General features: G+C 53.4%; 1 protein-coding gene across 17 annotated transcripts; it reads left to right on the top strand.

Annotated features, from left to right (window-relative positions):
• The first annotated feature begins 1,648 nt into the window (after nt 1-1,648).
• Nucleotides 1,649-19,097, top strand: DCAKD (dephospho-CoA kinase domain containing). 17 transcript variants are annotated; one of them, XM_073797653.1, is made up of 5 exons: nt 1,649-1,768; nt 4,673-10,964; nt 11,329-11,532; nt 14,816-14,903; nt 17,852-19,097. In XM_073797653.1, the coding sequence occupies exons 2-5, from the start codon at nt 10,589-10,591 to the stop codon at nt 18,141-18,143; spliced, it is 960 nt and encodes a 319-aa protein (XP_073653754.1). In that variant the 5' UTR covers nt 1,649-1,768; nt 4,673-10,588; the 3' UTR covers nt 18,144-19,097. The 17 variants fall into 17 exon arrangements, 16 of the variants coding, with proteins under 16 accessions (XP_073653754.1, XP_033704511.1, XP_033704510.1 ...); XM_033848620.2 differs by having other exon boundaries at nt 1,655-1,768; nt 10,853-10,964; XM_033848619.2 differs by having other exon boundaries at nt 1,655-1,768; nt 10,849-10,964.
• The last annotated feature ends 2,236 nt before the right edge of the window (nt 19,098-21,333 follow it).

Below are 21,333 nucleotides of genomic sequence, written 5' to 3'. Positions count from 1 at the left end.
CGCCTGCCGATGCAGGGGACACGGGTTCGTGCCCCAGTCCGGGAAGATCCCACATGCGGCGGAGCAGCTAGGCCCTTGAGCCATGGCTGCTGAGCCTGCGCGTCTGGAGCCTGTGCTCCGCAACGGGAGAGGCCACAACAGTGAAAGACCGCATACCGCCAAAAAAAAAAAAAAAAACTGCAAAGGTGGAGCTTCAGTTCAGAGGAGGTTCTTGGGTTGAAGCCCCTGCAGCAGCCCTTCAGCCTTTCTTCCCGGATCATCCCAGAGCAGAGAGGCATCTGCTGTTGGCAGATTGGACCACAAGGATGCTTACTTAGAAAACAGAGCCCCCACTTGTACATCAGTAGCTCACAATACTGTAAGGCAGAATCCGGGAAAAGCAGGATCATCTTGCAGGGGTTTCCTAACAATGTACCCCAGGAAGAGCTTTATACCTTGGGGGAGAGGCAGGCATCTTCCTATTCCTATCACTGCCATGGCCAGCCATGGTTACTGTTGGGAGTCTGAGTACCCCTCTGATGTGTCAGGAGTAGGGAAAAGGTGGAGAACCACAAATCGAGGTTATCTGAAAGTTGTTTGGTCCAGGAAGGGAACTGGGCCATTAGATCTGGCGCTATGGAATAGGAATTAGAAATGTTTTAGTATGACCCTATGGATTAGAATTAGGAGAGATATTACCTAAGGAAAAACTTTCTAACTGCCAGGACTGGACTTCAAAGATAGCATGAAGGTGTCTCGAAAGACAGTGAGTTTGCTGACTCTGGACATGTGCAAGTAGAGGTAGCAGAGATGATCTAGACAGGTTTTTGGACCAAATGGTCCCTTTGATCATGAGATGCAATCCTATTTATTGGGTGATGTCAGCCAGTGCTGTTGATATCAAGGAGAAAGGTTTCAGGGACTGGAGGGATCAGAGAAAGATGTTGGATTACTTCATCCTTCAGTGTATTGGATCCCTACTATGATGGGCACTGTTCTAGGCACTGAGGATACTAGTGGTGAAGATAGACAAGATTCCTACCTTAAAGGAAGCGGAAAGCAGAAGTACAGTTAAGGGAGAGGGAAAGGAGGTAGAGTAGGAGTTAATTAAGGACCACCTACTATATGTGAGGCACCATTAGATGCTTTTATGTATTTCCAATTCTTTCAACAAGCAGCACAGTAGCGATTATTTGCACTTTGAGGAGAGAGAGTGAGAGGTAAAGTGACTTACTAGGCTTGTATGGACATAATGAGCTCTGCGGCCAACGTACATTTTAAGAGACGGCAAACAGATTAACCTTTAAATGTCAGTTTCCTTTTGTGTAAAATGGGGATGACGGTATCTACCTCAAGGACTGTGAGGATTCAATGAGATAATTAATGCCTACAGAGTGCTCTTAAGACCTGGCAGGTACAATGTGCTTAGAGGCTGCACAGCTAGTGATGGCCAGTCCTGAATTCGAAGCTAGGACTCTCCGGATTGTCTCCCCCAGCTTGGAAAGGCTTTGGCTCGGAGAGAGGAGTAACCCCGCGGTCCCCAGCGGCCCAGCGCTCTAGGGCTGCGCGTTTTCCCGATTCTCCTCTCCCCGGTCCCGCCCCGCCTCCCCGGTCCCGCCCCGCCTCCCCGGTCCCGCCCCGCCTCCCCGGTCCCGCCCCCTTCCGCTGGCCGGACGTCCGGTCCGCGTGCGCGCGCTCCTGAGGCCTCGACTGCCCTCCGGGAGCCACCCAGTGAACGCCTGTGGGACTGGGCGAAACGCGGCTTCCGAGGTCGGGTCAGAGGCCCCGGGTACGTAGAGCGCCGCACGGGCAAGTGGGAGCTGCCGGGCCCGGGGAGGGGCGGGCCGGGCGGCGGCTCCCGGCGGCGGCTCCCGGGGTTGCATTGCTCTCTTGGGAGCTCAGGCCACCCCGGAGAGCTGGGTCCACCCCGGAGGTATTGTGTCCCGGTGCCGGGCTCTGGGCGCACCAGTCGTGCTGCGTGGTGTAGCGTAGAGTACGCGCCTTTCTTTCAAGCCTTGGTTACAGTTTATTGAGCACATACTATTTTACCTCCATGGCTCATTGCCTTGACAGCAGCCCTACTAAGTAAGGTGATGTTTTACCTGTTTTACAGCTGTGGAAACCGAGAAAGATTTACAGCTAGAAGGCGGTGGAAATTGAATTCAAACTCTGGTTCAGTCCAAAGCTACTGCACTTCAGACCTTTGTGGTCAGATATAAGTTTGATTTTTGAATCCAGCGTCTGCCACTTATAGTTGTGTGATCTTGGGTACCTTTCCGACTCTGCTCATGTGAAAAATTGGAGGCATGGAGTTCCCACTTATGCATTGATGAAGAGGGCAGCCTGACCCCCTGCTTTTCTCCGCCTCCCAGCTTCGCAAACGGAGGCTTTGGCGCTTCTGGAGCTGAGTTTGTTTACAAAGTTTTCAAAGATGTTTCTCTCCCAGTTATGCAGAAATTGTCACCCGAATGAACTTTGACGTTAAGTCCTAGTTTTAAAGTTGAGGAAATGGAAGCCTTTGCATATGGTGTCTTTGGGGGCCAGCTGTGCAGATTTTGCCTAAATGAAGCAGATGGATTTGGCAGGGTGCAGACAGGCCTGGGGACACGATGAAATGCTAGAGATCTGGCTGATGACGGAAAGTGGACAGGCCAGTTGGGGTGGTTCTTCCTTCGAGCCCTAAATTCCCACCAGATCCTCTTCTGTCTTTCGAACAAGGTCTGAATGTGTCCTCCTGGGTAATCTGGTTAAAGGGTTCAGAACCTCACTTAGTACCTGTACCTTTAGGGCTGAAGGCAGGCCAGCAGTAGCAGTGAGCTTAGCTTTGTTTTGAAAACTACCCACTCTCCCATTTTTAGATTGCAAAAATTTTTCTCTGAAAGTTTCAAAGGATATGATTTTTGGTTAATTGTAAATATGGACATTTAAAAAATAAAACTGTTACATTAGGCACTTAAATTTGCAGTGGAATCTAAATACCATAGTGATTTGATTTCCCTCATTCTTTGAAAAGAATACATGAACCAGTTTTTTTTAATATATAGGGTTTTTTTTTAATATATAAATTTACTTATTTATTTACTTACTTTTGGCTGCGTTGGCTCTTCGTTGCTGCGCGGGGGGCTTTCTCTAGTTGTGGCGAGGGGGGGGGGGCTGCTCTTCATTGCAGTGCGCGGGCTTCTCATCGTGGTGCGCGCACTTCATTAGTTGTGGCTCATGGGCTCTAGAGCTCAGCCTCAGTAGTTGTGGCGCTTGGGCTCAGTAGTTGTGGCGCACGAGCTTGCTCCGCGGCATGTGGGATCTTCCCGGACCAGGGACCAGGGCTTGAACCCGTGTACCCAGCATGGGCAGGCGGATTCTTTTTTTTTTTTTTAATTTATTTATTTATTTATTTTTGGCTGTGTTAGGTCTTTGTTGCTGTGCGCGGGCTTTCTCTAGTTGTCGTGAGCCGGGGCTACTCTTCGTTGCGGTGCGTGGGCTTCTCATTGTCATGGCTTCTCTTGTTGCGGAGCACGGGCTCTAGGCGCGCAGGCTTCAGTAGTTGTGGCACGTGGGCTCAGTAGTTGTGGCTCACAGGCTCTAGAGAGCAGGCTCAGTAGTTGTGGCACACGGGGCTTAGTTGCTCCGCGGCATGTGGGATCTTCCTGGGCCAGGGCTTGAACCTGTGTCCCTTGCATTGTCAGGCAGATTCTTAACCACTGCACCACCAGGGAATTCCACCAGTTTTTATTTAACGGTTGAAATTTTACATTGTTCCTTTTTCCTCCTTGAACTCGTATTTCCACTATATTTCCTCCACAGAATTTTTTTCTAGTAAAATCAATTTTATGCTCGAAGTCTTTGGTTTGCTGTCCTACTTCTCTGCAACAAAAATACGGACAAAAATTAAAACACTTTTGAAAATTGTATTGTCATAATATTAAACATTTTCTTTTGGATTGAGTTCAAAAATTGTAAAATACCCAATTGACCACAACAACTAGTTTTGATCATTGTTAAACATAAGTTTTATTTAAAATGCTTCTCTTAATAAGCCAAATGGAACTTTTTAAAAAATTCATATACGTATCCATGTATATTTGCTAGAAAGAGCAGAGCTTTTTTTTCTTTCATGCCCGTAAGCATTGAAAAAGTTGGTTCTTGTAAATAAATACAGAGGAGTTGAAGACATTTCGTTGTGGCAGTAATACTCAACTCTTTGAACATCTTTTGAGTTATGGGCCAAAAAATCACTGTGATGTCAATTACTAATGACTTGTCAGCTGACAGTTCTTTTAGGTCCTCCTTTAACTTTACTGAAGGCAAAGGTTTAGAAAGCACCGGACTTAGCAGGAGAATTTGTTACGTGGTCACTATAAACAATCACATTCTTGGCATGAATACTTATATTTTGAATTACCCCTTTGGGTGTCAGGGGTATTTTGCACCGTGGAACAATGCACCTTAGTAAAATTTGGCATGGGTGGGTAGTTACACCTTTCTGGGAACCTGGGAAAAGATAGCCCGCAGCATGTTCCAAGTCTGATCTGTTCTCATAGGGAGACACTTGGCAAACTGAGTTGAAATTTATTCCTCTTAAACCATGTTTTTGTGTCCCTTGGAAAATCTTCGTGCCTCCTCCAGTACGAAGACCACTTGGAACTACGGTGGGCAAATACCTAACTTCTTTTACCTTCCATTTCCTCACCTTTAGAATGGGAATAAGTAAGAACTGACTTCTTTGGGTCGTTGTGCTGATCAGATGGGATCCACGACGTCCAGGCACACAGGGAGCAGCTCAGACGGTGGATGGCAGCTCTTACACTCCAGTCCCTGCCTGCTGGGACACTCGGCTTCCTAGGCACTCCTTGCCTCGGTTTCCTCATTTGTGAGCCCAAGATATCTCAGCCCAGGAATGTGGGGGTGGGAAGTGATGTGGAAGAGGTTTTGTGATTGTCACAGTACGTTTTCTGGAACAGATATGTTCTTATTTTAAAATAGTTACTGTTGAGTTCCTGCTGACCCATGAGCTGGACATTTTGCTGTGAGCTTTATGTACAGTATTCAGCCGATATTGTCTGAGGCCCTGCTGCTCATCGGGCCCTGTTTTAAGCACCTTGAATTCAATAGTGCTCAGATTCTAGGGAGAGAGGAAGATTACAATAAATAATCACATAGACATAATATTTGAGGGGTGATAAGTGCAGTGAAGAAAAGTGAAACACGAGGGAAACGGTGCTATTTTACATATTCACGGCAGTCTCTGATAGGGTGACAACTGAGCGGAGAAGGGGGTGAGCCGTGAGACCCTTGGGGGAAAGGACCTTATGTGTGGAGGGAACAGCGTGTCCACAGGCCCGAGGTGGGAGTGCTCAGCACGGTCAAGGAGCAGCAAGGCAGTCAGGGTGGCTGGAGGGTCTCATTCAAGCGGGGGAGTGGTGAGTGCCTGGAGAGAATGGAGCTGTGTCTGTCAGGAGGCCCCTACGGGACTCTAAGGACTGGGCTTGAAGTGAGACGGGGACCTTGGAGGGTTTTGGCAGAGGGATGACACTATCCAACCACACTAGCTGCTGTTATGACGAACAGACTGTCGGGGAGCAAAGGTGGCAGCAGATCACTGGGAGGCTGCTGCAGTAATCCAGGAGCAAGACGGTGGGCGGGGTTGGCGGGGCTGTCGGGGGGGCGGCGGGCATGTCTGTCTAGGTGGTGAAGCTGGAAGGTAGAGCTGGCAGGGGGCGCGGGGTGAGTTGGATGAAGATTGTGAGAGAGGAGCCAGGAGGGTGCCGAGGGTTTTGGCCTGAGCAGCTGAAAGGACGGAGGTGCCCTTCAGGGAAAGGGAGTAGACAGCAGTCACCGACGTGTCACACATTGAGTTGGGGAAGATGAGGTGATGGGGGCATATGGTACCTCATTCAGTCCTGACGAAACCCCTGTGAGTAGTCATTATTAATCCCGTTTTATATGCAAGGAAATAGAAGCCCACAGCTCTGAAGTAAATTGCCCTAGGCCACGTGGCTGCATTCACAGACCCTGAGATTTGGCATTCCCCGTGATCCTTTTTTCTGCATCAACACCAGTGTTGTAGTCCCGTCCAAACGACCTCCCTGTCCACCCATGAAAGCTCCCTGGAGTGATGGTGTGTGCCTGGAGAGGGCTCTAGAAGAAAGACCTGCTCCCTCCCTCCCTCCCTCCCTCCCTTCCCTTGGTGTTGGTGAGGGCCGAGGGAGAGGGAGGCTGACCGCCAGCACCTGCTCTGGGGCCTCCCTCCAGGTCATTGGCAGCCTGGAGAAGGAGGTGGTGACTTAATAGGCCCAGCAGACAAAGAGAAGAGAACTTGGACCCAGGTTTGAACAGCAACCTCTCACCAATAATGAAAGATCAGGAGCCAGGAAACTGTAGATAAAAATAGCACTTATCAGTTAATTGGAAAACAATATATTTTTGCAACCACTGCTTCCACAAGAAAATAATTGGGTCCCAAGGCAGGGAACAACTCGTTTTCATGAATGATTATATTGATCATTGGAGCAACGTGGATACATCCCCTTTGGAAAGCAATTCAGAGGAGAAGCGTGTGGCTGGTCAGACATGCCCAGGGTGAAATCCTGAGAGGCTGCAGAAGGAGGAGGAAAGAGGCTGGAAGTTCATGAGGGAGCGGGCCCTGGCTGGGCAGGCCGGTGTGGGGCTGTTGACTGGGAGATGCAAAACAAGAGAACTCGCCTCCAACCCAAGTCCCGAGCTCTCCCGAGGGAGGAAAGAAAGTGTGTCCATTCACATATCAGTTCCTTATTCTTTTTTGTTAAAAAACCCACATTATTTACTTACTTATTTATTTTTGGCTGCATCGGGTCTTAGTTGCAGCACGCAGGCTTCTCTCTAGTTGTGGCGTGCCATGTGGGATCTTAGTTCCCTGACCAGGGATCGAACCCACATCCCCTGCACTGGAAGGCAGATTCTTAATCACTGGAGCACCAGGGAAGTCCCTCAGTTCCTTATTCTGCTTGAACCCATTGGGTGTTTTGTTTGTTTGCACTTTTCTCCTGGAGGGATTTACTGGCAGTGAGCAGCATGTTCTTATGGAAAGAGGAGCAGGCTGGGAGCCTCTCCTTTGCCACTGAGGGGAGAATGTGACCCCCAAGTATTTCCCATTCCCTTTCCTGCTTCTGGAGTCATTCAGTCATTCATTCTACGCATAGTTATCAAACACTGTCAGAACAAGAAGGGAACATTGGTTGAGGGTCCTTGTGTGCTAAGTACTGTTCTAAGTGCTTTGCATGTATGAACACATTTACTTTGCATGGCAACCCAGAGTAGGTGTCCTCAGCTCCATTTTACAGGTGAAGAAACTAAGTCAAAGAAAGCTTAAATAACGTGACCAATATCACTCACCTGGTGAGCGACTGACAGTCACTAGACACCAGGCTAGATGCTAGAGACAAAAGGGTCCAAACTGGACACAGCTTGTGACCTTGTGGAGCTTATTTTATCTAACACGTAGTCACACAAAAGTACAAAGCACAGTGGGCACAAGGGAAGGAGAGGAAATGAAGTGGTGAGAGATGTCAGAGGCCTGATTTGGGTTTGGGGGGTGGACGAGGCTGCACCGGGAGAGGTGGCCTGCTTCCTCGCTGCTTTCAGGTCCTCACTCAGAGTGACTGCTTTGGTCCCTCGTTTAAAACAATGACCCCCGTCACTCTTGATGCCCTCTCCCACTCAGCACCGCCACACATATCGTGAGCTTTTCGATGATTTTTGAGCCAGATCAAGAAGAGGATATCAAAGGTGGTCACTCTTCTGGTAGGTGCCTGCAGAGGAGCTACGGGACAGGTCTGCGTGGATCTGGGTGCCTGACTTTGAGGCAGCTGGGAACCTAAACCTTCGTTACCTCCCTGCTGAGCCTTAAGGGGACAGTGGGCTCTCGGTCAGTGCAGCTCTTGGGCAGACCCATCCCCCACCCTCCCCAGGCCCAGGGTGAGTACCACGTGATCGCTCTCGCTCACCTGTCAGTGCTCTGTTATTGGTTGGTTCCATTTGTTACTGTCTGTCTCTCAGAATTTTCCTGTGGGGCAAGACCTGTGTTTTCCTTTGGTTGCTGCAAAGCCCAGAGGAACTCGTTCAGCGGTTCATGAAGGAGTGAGCGATGGAGGGGCTTGTCAAATGGGAACAGCTGTTATTTGTCCAGCCCCTTTAAGCCAGGGGCCCACAGCTTCCCTGGGCATGTGCTCCTCCATCCCCTCGGCCTTCCTGGCAGAGGCCAAGCAGCTGTTAGTCTGTTTCTACAGATGGTCATCCAAGGCCCCGACAAGGGAAGCTCTTCACTGGGTTACCCAAGGAGGCTGGGGCAGAATTGAGCCTGGAATTTATCTCTGTGCCCTGGTGGTTGTCCGTAAGATCCGGCCCCCTATTCTGCAGGGGAAAACACCAGTGTGATCATCAAGAAATAATTTTTCTTTGGCCCCAAATTGATTTGCCTACAGACGGATGCGCCATCCTTATTTTGTCTTAATCTAAATGTAAATTAAGTTTCCATTCCCGGGGTACATTAAGGCAGGGGTCTAGACTTGGAGTTAGGAGCCCTGAATTCCATCCAGGCTCTGCTTTTAGTTGTGGTCCTGGGCAAGTCCCTTCTTCTCTGGTCCTCAGTCTTTACCATCGTAAACAAAGAGCCCATCCCAAGCCCTGTTGCACAGCAGAACTGCCTGGGTACCTCCACCCGCCAACACCAAGATCTGACTCAGTAGGTCTCGAGGCGGATCCTGGTCCTGTGTACAGGAAGGAGGTGAGGTCTGTTCGGCCACATGGTCTTACAGGCCCCCTTACCCAACTCGGCAAACCTGGGTGACCAGGTGACAGTGGCTTGCTTTCATCGATGAGGGGTCAGGGCCTTGTGGAGAACCAGCCCTTGCCCGTTCCCTCAGCTGCGGCCTGTTTTCAAGATGGGTCTTCCGCAGAAGAGGACCCAGTGCTTTAGGGACAATAGGACAGAGTTTGGATTTAAAACGCTGGTGCTGAATATCCCATTTCAAAGCTTCACCAAAAATAAATAAATAAGGAATTCCCTGGTGGTCCAGTGGATAAGACTCCACGATCTCACTGCTGAGGGCCTAGGTTCAATCCCTGGTCAGGGAACTAAGATCCCACAAGTCGTGCGGCCCAGCCAAAAAAAAATTTTTTTAATTTTTTAATTAAAAAAATTTTTAAAAGCTTCAGCTGAGTGGATGAATTTTTTTTTCCCCCCGCAAGTGAACCCTATCCTTAATTCCTCTTTTGTAAGCTGGAGGGAGACCTACCTGGGGGCAACTCCAGTCTCAGAGAGATTGTAGAGAAATGCCTTGTAAACGGTTTAATAATTTAGTTAGATCTCTCCATGTGGATGATGATTCTGGTGGATATTTTCCTCTCTCCTCCCTGGCTTCCCTGGGTGAGAATGAGCGCGGGCAGATTTAAACATCTAGGTTGGTCCCCCGCTGCCCCAAGCCACCCATCCACTCAGCCCACACCCGAGCGGCTGCCTCCCCCTGTCGTTTAGTGTGTCCTCAGGGGAAGCAGACTCATTTCAGTATAAGCTCAAGCAAACTGTAATTAGGACAGTAAATCTGCTGTTTAACCAAAAAAAAAAAAAAAAAAAAGTCCTAGGACAGGTTTCAGGGTCCTGGACATCCTTCCTTTGATGCTGAAGGAAGGATGGGAGAGACCTGGCCTTTGATTTAATTTCTCCCAGTTTGGGAACAGAGTCCAGGACATGGTAACCATGTTTACTGAAAATGCAACACGGCTTAAAATCTACTGTGAGATCGTCTGAGGCTGCAGGAATGGGGACCTGACCTCATGAAAGTCTTTTTTTTCTTTCCATGCCTTGCAGTATGACTGACCACAGCATCCGTCCTGCACCAGCACCCTCACCTCCTTTCCAGGGCATTTACCACATCAGTGGCAGTGCACCAAGGGCTGTAGATGTGTTTTCTCAGTCAGTCTGCGCAACAGCCTTAGGAGGCAGGTTCTGTCATCTGCATTTTACCCCCATTTTATGGATGAAAAAAACTGAGGTTGAGAGAGGCAAGTGACTTTCCCCGGGTTGCACAGCATGCAAGTGGAGCAACTGGATTTGAAGGGTGTGTGCTCCTAGCCTCTGTGCTGTATTGCAACTGCTCAGTCTGAGAACCGCAGATCACCACGCCAGGCTGAAGGCTACCTCCCCACCAAGCCTGTTTTCCTTCCCTCGTTCCTTCTTGGCATGATCCACACTTCTGTAAACCTCAGGCTTAGTGGCCACTCAGCCACTGCCTCTCACTGAGCTCCCCACCTGGGCTGCTTCCTAGATGAGAAGGAGGGATTATTACTCTCAGTGTACACCAGTCACCAGGCCTCCTGGTGCCGGTGCTAGGGTGTGGCAGGCAGGCCATTTCCTCCCCGTGAGCCTCAGTGTCCCAGACTAGAAAGCGGAGGCTGGGGCCATCTGGAGAGCCCCTTGGGTTCACCCCAGAGGGACAGGTGTCCCTTTCCTATGGGAGCTTGCCCGCAGTGGGGTACGGCAGCCTCCAGAAAGCTCTCTTTGCTTAATAGCACCCGACCTTGCTCTGCCTGCTCAGCGTTTTGATTGCTAAATTTATAGTGTTAGTTTGCCTTCTTCATGAGTGTCTTTAAAAGAACACCGGAGGCCTCTCCTGAAAGAGTTTTCTGTCTCGGGTGGACCCTGAGCCTCCCGAGCACAGGGGAGGCTCTGCCTGGCCAGCTGTGTCTCCCTCCCCCGCCTTTGCCTTGCTGTCCCCCAGCCATTTGGCTCCACACTGACCAGGCCTGCTCTGTGCCACAGGCAGGTCCTTCCAGCTTTCCTGTGCGGGACCATCGCAACCGGGGAGCTTGGCCTCCGGTGACCTCCCTCTTTCCTAGGAAGATGTTCCTGGTGGGCCTGACAGGGGGCATTGCCTCAGGCAAGAGCTCGGTGATCCAGGTGTTCCAGCAGCTGGGTTGTGCGGTGATTGATGTGGACGTCATCGCCCGGCATGGTGAGTTGGGGGGGCGGGTTGTACACAGCAGATGCCCTGGGCTCCCTTCCTTCCATGAGGCCTCACCTTTTTATAAGGCTCTTCAAGCCCTCAGAGGAGGGGGGGGGCCTTCCCATCAGCCCTGGTCTCCTGCCCCTTACTGCCCCACCCCCACTCTTCCCTCCAGCTCCCCTCACCCTATGACCAACACCAGGGATTCTGTGCACTCTGCTCTCCTCTCTGCTTTCCCTCCCATCATCTTGTTTTTGCTGCAACTGAAAGAAGAACCCCTGGGTTCCGCCATCATTTTGCCTCTGGTCACTCAGAGTCCCCTGGCTGGGCTGGAGGCTCCAGCGAGTGACCCAGGCTCCTCTTCATGCCACAGTCGTCCAGCCAGGGTACCCCGCCCACCGGCGCATCGTGGAGGCCTTCGGCACTGAGGTCTTGCTGGAGAATGGCGACATCGATCGAAAGGTCCTGGGGGACCTGATCTTTAACCAGCCCGACCGGCGGCACCTGCTCAACTCCATCACCCACCCTGAGATCTGCAAGGAAATGATGAAGGAGACCTTCAAGTTCTTCCTCCGGGGTAAGACCCGGGGCCTGGGACGGGGTGGGGCCCAGGCCCTTCTCCTCTGCAGAAAGGTTGGCGGGGGTGGGGGTGGGAGCGGGGGGAGGAGCTGGTTATCATCCAGGCTGTTGAGTTCGCTCTGCTCATCGGCATCCTCCGTGCAGCCCTGTACCAGCCCCAGAGAGAAGTGATGTCCCTCAGCTCTTAAGGGGGCTGACAGTTTAATGAGAAGAGACACTTGAGGCTTTTGAGCCATGAACCCCAGGAAGCTGATTTTTCTAATAGGGTGGGAGTCATAGTAGCTGGCGAATAATGGAGTCATAAGACCTGAGTTTAAGTCCTGGCCCTCACGGTTTCCAGCGGTGTGACTGTTGAGTGCACACACACACACACACACACCCGCGCCTGTTTCCTCCTCTGCATAGTAAGGCTGATAATGCCAACCCAGGCAAGTTCTTAGGGAGACTAAAAGTCTACGCTGTGACTGTCAAACACCACGACAATGTAAACCGTAGTCAGTCAGGTTTGGTGCTGGTTGAGCCGCCTGGGAAAGTAAGTTTGCAGAGTGTAAGGTGGGGAGGCTCCGGGATGGCCAGGGCCGGTGGGGGTGGGTTCTAAGTGGAGGATGATCCTTGGGGGCTGGGCCTCAGTGGAGAGAGCTAGCCTGGCGTGCTCAGGGACGGCCAAGTGATGCGGCAGGACTGAAGGAAGGGGAGAGTGTTTGAAAAGCTGGGGTCTGTGTCAGCCTTTCCCAAGCCGTACGCTACAGTCCAAGCACGGTTCTTCAGGATGGCGTTGGGCAGGGGTGACCTGATCTTTACTGTCCAGGATGGGGTCAGTCCCCAGGAGAAGGGGGAGAGCTGAGAGCAATGGTTTAAGATCAGGCGAGAGGCTGGCCCAGGGCCCCTACAGAGCGGCCTGTCAGCCGCTGGGCCCTGGAGCCTCCAGCCCAGGCTCCGGGTTGAAGGCCTGGCTGATTGTCTCCCGTCAGTCACGAGGCTGAGACTTTGCTTCCTGGAGGGTATGGGGGAGGCTTCTTGCTTTTCTTCGGGCTTTTGCACTGTGATCATGGCCAAATTCTCCCGTGCGTCAAGTTCTCATGTACAGAGTGGGGACCCTCTCCCCACTGCTGTCCCCTCTGGCCAGTACCTCCCTCCAGAAGGAAAGGGATGACTTGACAGACATCCTTGATGTTGACCCTCCCTTCCCCGCCCCCCAGCTCTGGCCAGGCAGGAGCTGGCTCCCAGCATCCTCCCTGCTGGACCAGCTTTTGCTCCCCATCTCAGTACCTTGCCGCAGGCCTCCTCCCTCCTCCCTCAAGGGCAGTCTCAGGACTCTTGCTACCTTTGTCCTGCCTCTTGTATCTGTGCCAAGACCCCTCCCGTCACTGCCCACCCCCGCCAGGAGCGAGGCCTTCTGCCTTTCATTCCTGCCCTTTCGCGTTCGCTCCCAGGCCAGGCGCGAGTACATCTATCTGCAGGGCTTTGAGGCAGCAGTGGCTCTCCCCTTCTGAAATTAAGCATCGGATAATGTCACCCGCTCCAAAGTTCTCCCGCTGTGTCATCCACCCAACTTCCCCTCTCCCCAGCCACCACCACTTAAATAAAAGCTAGAAAGCTCTTTTCAGCTCGATAAGGTGAAAAATGGGGACGACAGCTGTGGCTTCCACAGTCCCAGTTTTCCCCTGATGAGTATAACAAATACAACTGTCAGAGTTGGTATAATCAAACGTCAGATAAGATCACCAGCTGTTGGGAGGTCTCCGCGTAGGCAGACGGATGTCTTAATAGAGTCAGGGTGGTTTGCAGAGCTTATCAAGCAGGAGGGATGTGACAGCTGAATAGCCCTTTGCCAGCGAAGCATAGAGCTGTCCGCGAGCTCCCGAGAGGGGCCGAGGAGAAAGGGCCGAGGAAGGGACGGGAGTGGAGCAGAAAAGGGAGGTAAGAGGCCCAGTGAGGACCTGGTCTCGGCCCCTGTTCTGGGCTGGACAGGAGTTGGGGAGCCAGCACTGCCAGCCTCCTTCCTCCAGGGAGCTGTAGTAATAACAGCCAGCCATCATCTGTGGAGCAGTGAGTGAGGGTCTGGGTGAGGGGCTGCTGAGGGGTTTACAGGCATTTGCTCATGTAATCCTTACCGTCTTCCTGTGAAGCGGGCCATCTGTTCACTCATTCACACAGGTGAGGTTTGGTAAGGGGCCCAAAGGGAGACAGTGGTGGCGACAAACCAAGGCGTGTCATCTGAGCCCATCTCATGACACACACACACACACACACACACACACACACACACACACACACACACACACACACACACACACACACACACACACACACACACACACACACACACGCTTCTCACTGCTCCTGGATCCCTGCCAGCTCTTCCACACTTACACAGCGGTCACATGCCTAAGAGAACTGGGAGCCCCAGGTGTTCCTGGGCGAGTAACCCAGGGACATGCCCGCGCACAGTGGGTGAGGTTGCACCCACTTGGCCGGCCTTGGCTTGCAGTGGGAGGGCTAGTCGGTGCCTTTTACCCCACGGGAGTTACTTCTGTAGTATGAGTCATAACCACTCCCACCCCCCAGAGTCGTACCTGTAATCCTTGGCTGGGGGCGGCCTCTGACGCCGAGAAGCAGCTGCTTTCCCTCTGGGGCTGCTGCGGCCACCACCCCATAGGAGTTTCTCGTGGAGAGTCGGCAGAGAGCGCCGTGCAGGACCTGGCTCCTGGTGGAGAACCTATCATTTTTTTTTTTCTCTTTTTTTGAGGAAAAGTGGGTGAAGTAGGGCAGAATAGGCCCACTTATTCCTGGAAACTCTCTCCAGTCTCCTACAGCTCTGGCTGTGTCACCTCCCTGTTCAGAAATAACAACTCTTTGGGTTGAAGATCAAGTGAACCCAGCCCTTTGTGACTGCCCCGACCACCTTGTCAGCTCCGCCTCACTCTGCTCGAGGCCTCCACTTCCGGCAGAGCTCTTCCCCTTCCTGGAACCCTCACCTCCACCTGCTCGTTTTCAAGTATCAGAAGTCCTACCCGCTCTTCAAGGCCAATACAGATGCCATCCCTTCTGTAAGGTCTTCTTGGATCATCCACCCCAAAATGACTTTCTGCAGCTTTGTGTTCTGAATGGCATTGGAACTGGCTAGCATTCAGGTTATGCCTCTCCTCGGAAGGTCTCCCCCTCTGCCGGGCAGCTCCTGATGGTAGGGGGCGGTGGCTTGGACGCTGTTCCCACACTGAGCACATAGTCCTGTGTGTGCTTGCAGAATTGAACTTGTGGGTTTCCTGGCCTCCCCCCAGGATACCGCTACGTGATTCTGGATATCCCCCTGCTGTTTGAGACCAAGAAGCTGCTCAAGTACATGAAGCACACGGTGGTGGTATACTGGTGAGTGTGTGGCACGGCCTGGCCTGGCCGAGGCTGGAAGGGAGGACCCCTGGGGGAAGGCGTGTACCTGCAAAATGGCCCCCTGCATTTCGCCCTTTCCCCACAGGGTGGCCAGGAGGCCCAGAGGTTTTGGGGAGCAGGGCCCAGAGCCTATAGAAACTGACCTCTGTGCCTGACCCAGATGTGCCTGGGAGTAGATGTGGGGGAGTGATGGCCCCCAGGTCTCTCTAGTGCTTGGGAAGGGCTCCCCCTGCTGGCTATTGGAGGCACTTCAGCCCAGATGCCGGGCCCTCCCCTGGGCGACCGTGTTCTTATTCATTGGTTCCCTTTTCCCTCCTGCAGCACTTCTCAACTTTGCAAACATTTATTACTTCCCTCAGTTTACCTCTCAACGTAAGGTAGTCAGGACAGGAGTTGATATTTCTGAGTTATAGAAAACTCAAGGCAGGGAGTTACAGAATTTGTCCAGGGTCACCCATCGGCAAAATCTATGAACAGAAAGTTGCCGAGAAGGAGTTGTCAGAACCCAGCTAAGGAAGGAGCTTTATTCATGTCCCCCAGGACATGAAGCAAACCAGAATCCAGGTTTGGCAAACAGAGGAGGATCAAGCTGTCAGAGAAAATGAGTCGTAGTCCCAGCGGAGTGAGAGTGCAGATGAGGCTTCAGGGTGTGTCTGCCTTCCAGAAACTTCCTGGATGCCACCCATAAGTACAGCAGACACAGAGGTGGACACTTGGCTCTGCAGGTACTTTGGGCACAGGGTTGCTCTCAACAGACTAATGGTGGGGGAGTCTCCGAGCATACTGGAGGCGGGGCCTGGAGCGCTCAGTGCCCTAAGCATCACCCTGCCCTCTGCCCCAGCGCCCTGCTGTGGGTTGGCATTTAAAGGCAGCCTGAATCTGCTGAGCCTGGTGCAGGGACTCAGGCATCCTTTTCGCTCCCCCACTGGCCCGTGTCTCGCCCTGTAATCCTGCAGCCTCTCTGGGTTCTTTGTTCTCCGTTTGTGAAGTACTGTCAACTGAGGCCAAGCCAACTCCAGGAGGACAGAGTTCTCTTTGCCTTGGAATTTTAATACAATTGAAACTTTGTACCAAGGGATTCAAAAAAAAAAGTCTTATTAGAGTGTAGGTGAGTAAACAAGACAGGGGCTGGTTGCGTCTGCAGTCACCAGGTGACTCCACGCTTTCCCTGCCACCTTCCTCATCCTATGCTTTCCTTTTGCTAAGAGCAGAGATAGCTGTGGCTCCTGGCACATAATTGCAGCTTTGTAGATTCTGCCTGCTCCCCAGGAGATCCTCCAGCCCCACTCACCAGCCAGAGCAGCCTTTCCCAGGGTCTCGGGTACCATACATGCCCCACTTTTACCACATGTGGTTGTATGGCTCTTGAGAGATGCCCAAGAGATGAATGAGTGATTATTTGCTTTTCATAAAAGGGATCCACGCTTTACAAAAATAAGGACCCCCTCATGGACTCCTTTAATTGGCATTTGAAATAATATGGGCGTTTACCAAAGTGTGATTATACCAAAATGTGATTATTCACTTTTTCAAGGAGCTTGCCAATTGTGGGATAAATGTTTGGGCAAAAGTTCCCTTACCACAAACAACGTCAGTCTTTTAACCTTCTGGGACTATCCCTGAGCTCCAGGAAGGGCTGTCAGAGAGTTCTGCCTTCACACCCCAGGAGGCCCCCGGTCACGGCCTCACCGTCTGAAGGGTGTGCGCTCACTGGTGGCCCCAGGCCATCTCCATTCTCTCACCCAGACTTTCCCAGCCACAGATCTGCAGTGTCCCTGACTAGGGTTGGCTATAGTCCTTGTTCTTAGCCAGGCAGGGATTGGCCCCATGACCTTGACAGTATGCTGTCCTCCTAACAAAGGAAATCAGAAGTCCTACCTACTTTCCAAGGCTAGTGCAAATGCCATCCTTCTACAGGGTCTTCCCTGATCAGTCAGCCAGAAATGACTTCCTGGCACGTTCAGTTTTGAATGGCGTTAGGATTGGCTAGTGTTCAGTTATGTCTGTCCTTGGAAAGTCTGCCTTCACATCCCAGGAGGCCCTTGGGTCTAGGCCACAAGTAGGAGGGGACTAAACTGTAGTCATCAAATCCTCCCATCTTATAACCAGGAAAATTCAGGCCTAGTGGCAAAGCAGAGAGACCCCAGATGGCAGAAAACAGCTGCTGCAGCCCTTTCCCGCCTTGTTCCTATTGAGGGCTTAGGCATTCACAGAGATGACCCCATTCCAGAGGACAGCTGGGCAGTTCCTGTGTAGCCAAAAGCAGGACAGGGAGTTTGCCGAGGAAGGACCCAGGTGGTAACATCAGAGCGCGCGAGAGGCATCCTTTGTGGCGTTGGGAGACTGGGCGTTGCCTGGCTTACTGTGCAGTGCTCAGTCCTGTCCCAAGGACCGAGGGGATCCAGTTCTCAAGTCCTTGCTCCTCTTGGGCTCTGTGCATCCCACTTCATCGGTGGCATCAAGCCCAGTGGCCACCGTCTCAGCCCAGTCCTTTTGCTCTGAATGTGCGGGACTAGGTGTGGGGAGACAAGGAGAGGGCTCTTTGTGGTGGACCGGGAAGCTGTTTTTGAGGCCGCAGGGCCAGGCCCCCAGGGGAGCTGAAGGGAGTGTTCAGCTTGCAGACACAGGTCTTTCAGTAAAGCTTATCCATCCAGGGATGCAGGATGTAGCTGATTCCAGGTGATCAAATCCTCCCATCTTAGAACTGGGGAGTCTCGGGCCTGGTGGCAGGAAACAGCAGCTGCCCCTTTCCCTCCACATTTACACTAAGGGGCTCAGGTAGCTCACAGTGCTACCAGGGTGCTCACAAAGAGTGGGGTGTGGTGGGGGAGCCCAGGAGCTTCCAGGGCTGTCCACCCCTGTCACGCACCATTGGGAGGGAGGCCAGGACCTGCGATGTCTGAGCAGCCCTTCTGCCCGGTCCCTAGTGACCGAGACACGCAGCTGGCCCGGCTGATGCAGCGGAACAACCTGAACCGCGACGACGCAGAGGCCCGGATCAAGGCCCAGCTGCCCCTGAAGGACAAGGCCCGCATGGCCCGCCACGTTCTAGACAACTCGGGCGAGTGGAGCGTCACCAAACGCCAGGTGGTCCTCCTGCACGCCGAGCTGGAGCGCTCCCTGGAGTACCTGCCACTGCGGCTCGGGGTCCTCACGGGGCTGGCCGGCATCGCCAGTCTCCTCTACCTGCTCACCCACTACCTCCTGCCTTCCCCCTAGCGGGACCCTGCAAGGCAGGAATTCCTGGGTCTCCATCTCCTCAGAGGCTGAAACCAGGTAATGAATGCATCCGGTTTCCTCCCAACCCCTCAGCACACACACTCTGGATCTGGGCTGGAGCCCTGCACTGGGCCGACCCTTCCTCGGAGCACATCCTGTCCAAGGCAGAGAAGCAGCCCTCTGTCAGCAGATGCTCCTTCCCACCTCCCCCAGTGCCCCTCCCTCTGGAACAGTGACCATCACGGGCTGTGGAAGCAACAGTGGTAGACTCTTGTAACTTTCTTGTGGGCGGGGGTGAGGAGCACCTTCAGTGAACGTCACCAGTGTTTAAAGCTGGGAGGGTCCCTGGGCTTGAACCCTTTCCTAGCACGTGCCCCGTCACGGCCAAAACCCCCTGTGTGGACCATGGGAAATCAGTTTAGACCAAGGGCTGCCTTCAAGCAGGATTCCCCTGTAGATTGAAGCCCTTGGCCAGGAGGCAGTAACAATCCCCTTGTCGTGATGCTGTAGTGAGGCAGAGGCCAGGCCTCTTCTGGGATGACCCACTGTCCCACCGTGGCATTTCCCTAGCACTCTCCGCACCCTGCTCCCCGCCTCCTACCACTCTACCTCCCTGAGCTCTTGCTAGGCTGCACGCGGTGCACCAGGCTGTTTCTGGCCTCTTTGCCTTCACCTTGCTGCTTCCCAATCTGGAAAACCTTTTTTTTTTTCCCTACAACTGGCAACCTTCCAGCTCAGGCACCATCTGAAGCCCCAGGCTGGGTTAGGTGCTCTGGGTTACCCCCTGCCCCACATTTTACCTGAATCCACAGTATAATAATCAGCCAAAAACTGGTTAGTCTCTCCTACTAGACTGTAAGCCCTTTGAGGGCAGGAACTGTGTCTTATTCATCCGTGTTCCTGGTGCAGAGCCTGACTCGCCATTGGTGCTGAATAAAGTGTGTTGATCTGAAATGCCCTGTGCTGCCGTTGTTCCCCCAGCATCACCGACTGACCGAGGTTCCCAGACTTGGCTGGTACCATTGGGGTTAGACTTGGCCTCCTCCCACACTAAGACCTGTGCTCCTCACTTCCCTGGGCCCAGAAGGTACAGTTGCCTTCTGACTTCTTCTGGGGTCCCAGGAGGATTCCAGCCAGGTCCAGATGTACCTGTGTGGGAGGTGGGTGGAGGTGCTGGGGCAGCCTCACACCCACATACTCCATCTTCTTTCCCCAACCCAATTAGACCAATGTAGACATCAGCTTCCCCTTGCCAGAGCCGGCAGATCTGCTGATGTGTTGATCCTGTGGCCAGCAGCCTATTAAGACCAGAAATGAGTGTGACAAATGCGATTGCTGTGGTGGCCATACTCAGTGCCCCCTTTCCCAGAGCTGCTTATACTTCAGAGCAGCTCATTAACTCACTGCAAACCGGTGAGGGGCCAAGGGGTGGTAAGGTGGTGTCAGGCTGTGGGGTGAGGGCCAGGGCAGGATGAGAATGGCAGAGGGCAGCCGCTTCTCCGGTTTGAGACCTGGCAAGAGCGGGTAAGGGAGGACAGGTACGGACTCCTCCCAGTGCCCTGTTACCCTGGTCACTGAGAAGACGGTGCTTCCTGAAGGCGTGGCATGCCAGCTGCTGGATGTGTGACACCCGGAGGTAACATAGCATGGATTATTCTGATTCCAGGCCCAGAGGGATGATCTTATTCGTGTCAGAGCCAGGCTTCAGAGCTCTGCCTGCTGTGTCCCTGGGCCTGCCTGGAAGGGGCAGCAGACCTGGCATCGCTCTGGCCCACCGGGCTTTGTCTCCTACTTACGTGACCTCTTGACTTCATGATGCTTATGTCAGAGAACAGCGAAAGCCCTTTGCAAACTATAGAGTTCCAGAGTTATTTTCCTCCCTGGCCTAGTCTACTGAGTTGGATGTCAGAATGTCAGAGGATGGCCAGCCTGTTAAGGTGTGGAGAAAATGCCATCCGGTCCTCCCCTTGCCCAGGTCCTCCTACAGCTCCCACTCACCTCCTCTTGCCTCCCTCCCCACGGCCTCCCTTTCCCAGGCTTGGTGGCCCAAGACGGCCTTACAAGAATCCTACTTCCCCTGGGGCGTCGCTTCATGTCTAGGTCGCTCGGGAGCCCCTTGGAGACAGCAGGAGCCAGGACCCCGGGAGCCCCGGCCCCGCGCCCGGCCGGGCGGTCTCCCCTCCGGCCGGCAGGTGGCAGCACCCACCCAGGTTGGGGTCGGGCCTCGGCGGCAGGTGCCCGCCGAGCGGTTACTAACTTTCTCCCGGTGGCGTTTCCGCCTTTCCTACGGTGCCGCGGCGGCGTCAGATCCCCCCGCCAGCCGCGGAGGCGCGGGCGCTAGGCCCCGGCCCGGGCGCTAATTAACAAGCCGTGCGGCTCGCTGCGTCCTCTTTGCTGGCGCCGCCGGGCGGACGGATGTGTCCCCATTCCACCCCGTACGAGGGCGACCGGCACGCTCTCCAGGCCTCCCACCGTGCAACCGCGCGCTCGGGCCCTGCCCTCCGTTCACCCACTCTGGGCCTCACCGCCCCGGCGCGGAGCAGTAAAGACGCCAGCGAGGGCTGCAGGCGCACCGGCCTCCCGGCGGCGGGGGGGATGAAGGGGACAGGCGGGCCCCTAAAACCATCCCTATCCCCAGGCCCAGGCTGGCCATAGGGTACCTAGCAGAGCCTTACAGATTCCAAAGCACATCCCGCAGCTATCTCCTTGAAGTCCCTCAACTCTGAGAAGGAGTGCAGGAGCCTCAGAGGTTGAGCCACGGGGGCCCAAGTAACCAATAGGCATAATCCCACGCTCTGGACTCCCAGTACAATGCCCCTCCCACTACCTGCACTGTCCCCATTAATGACGCCTCTGGTCTTTAGCTAGGAGTTATTGTCAACTCTTCTTCAGATGTTCAGTCTCTCTCTGTCTTGGGAGGGTGAAGGGAGGGGCAGGGGAAGGTTTGGGACACTCCATAACAGGCCACCATGGCTAGAAATTGGATGGGAGAGGGACAGCCAGGGCTGCTGTCACAAAGGCACTCCAGGTCAGGAGGAACCAGTCCCAGGAGCAGGAGAGGCAGTAGGGTGGCAGTGATGACCCGAGGCCTCGGGGCCACATGGGGTGGCCAGGGGAGACCCCAGAGATGGCAGATGAAAAGGAGCAAAGTGCAGGAGATGCTGAGGCTCTGTGGGCTGCTCTCCTGCTC

This window comes from Tursiops truncatus, chromosome 20 (genome assembly GCF_011762595.2).
Source record: "Tursiops truncatus isolate mTurTru1 chromosome 20, mTurTru1.mat.Y, whole genome shotgun sequence".
In the NCBI taxonomy this organism is placed as follows: domain Eukaryota; kingdom Metazoa; phylum Chordata; class Mammalia; order Artiodactyla; family Delphinidae; genus Tursiops; species Tursiops truncatus.
This window is presented reverse-complemented; position numbering and strand designations above follow the sequence as displayed.

Bases quoted from the DNA above. Each gene is read 5' to 3' on its own strand.
- DCAKD (XM_073797653.1), top strand. From the start codon at position 10,589: ATGAGTGTCTTTAAAAGAACACCGGAGGCCTCTCCTGAAAGAGTTTTC. The intron at 10,965-11,328 runs GTGAGTTGGGGG...TTCATGCCACAG, and splicing joins GGACGTCATCGCCCGGCATG to TCGTCCAGCCAGGGTACCCC. The intron at 14,904-17,851 runs GTGAGTGTGTGG...CCCGGTCCCTAG, and splicing joins CACACGGTGGTGGTATACTG to TGACCGAGACACGCAGCTGG.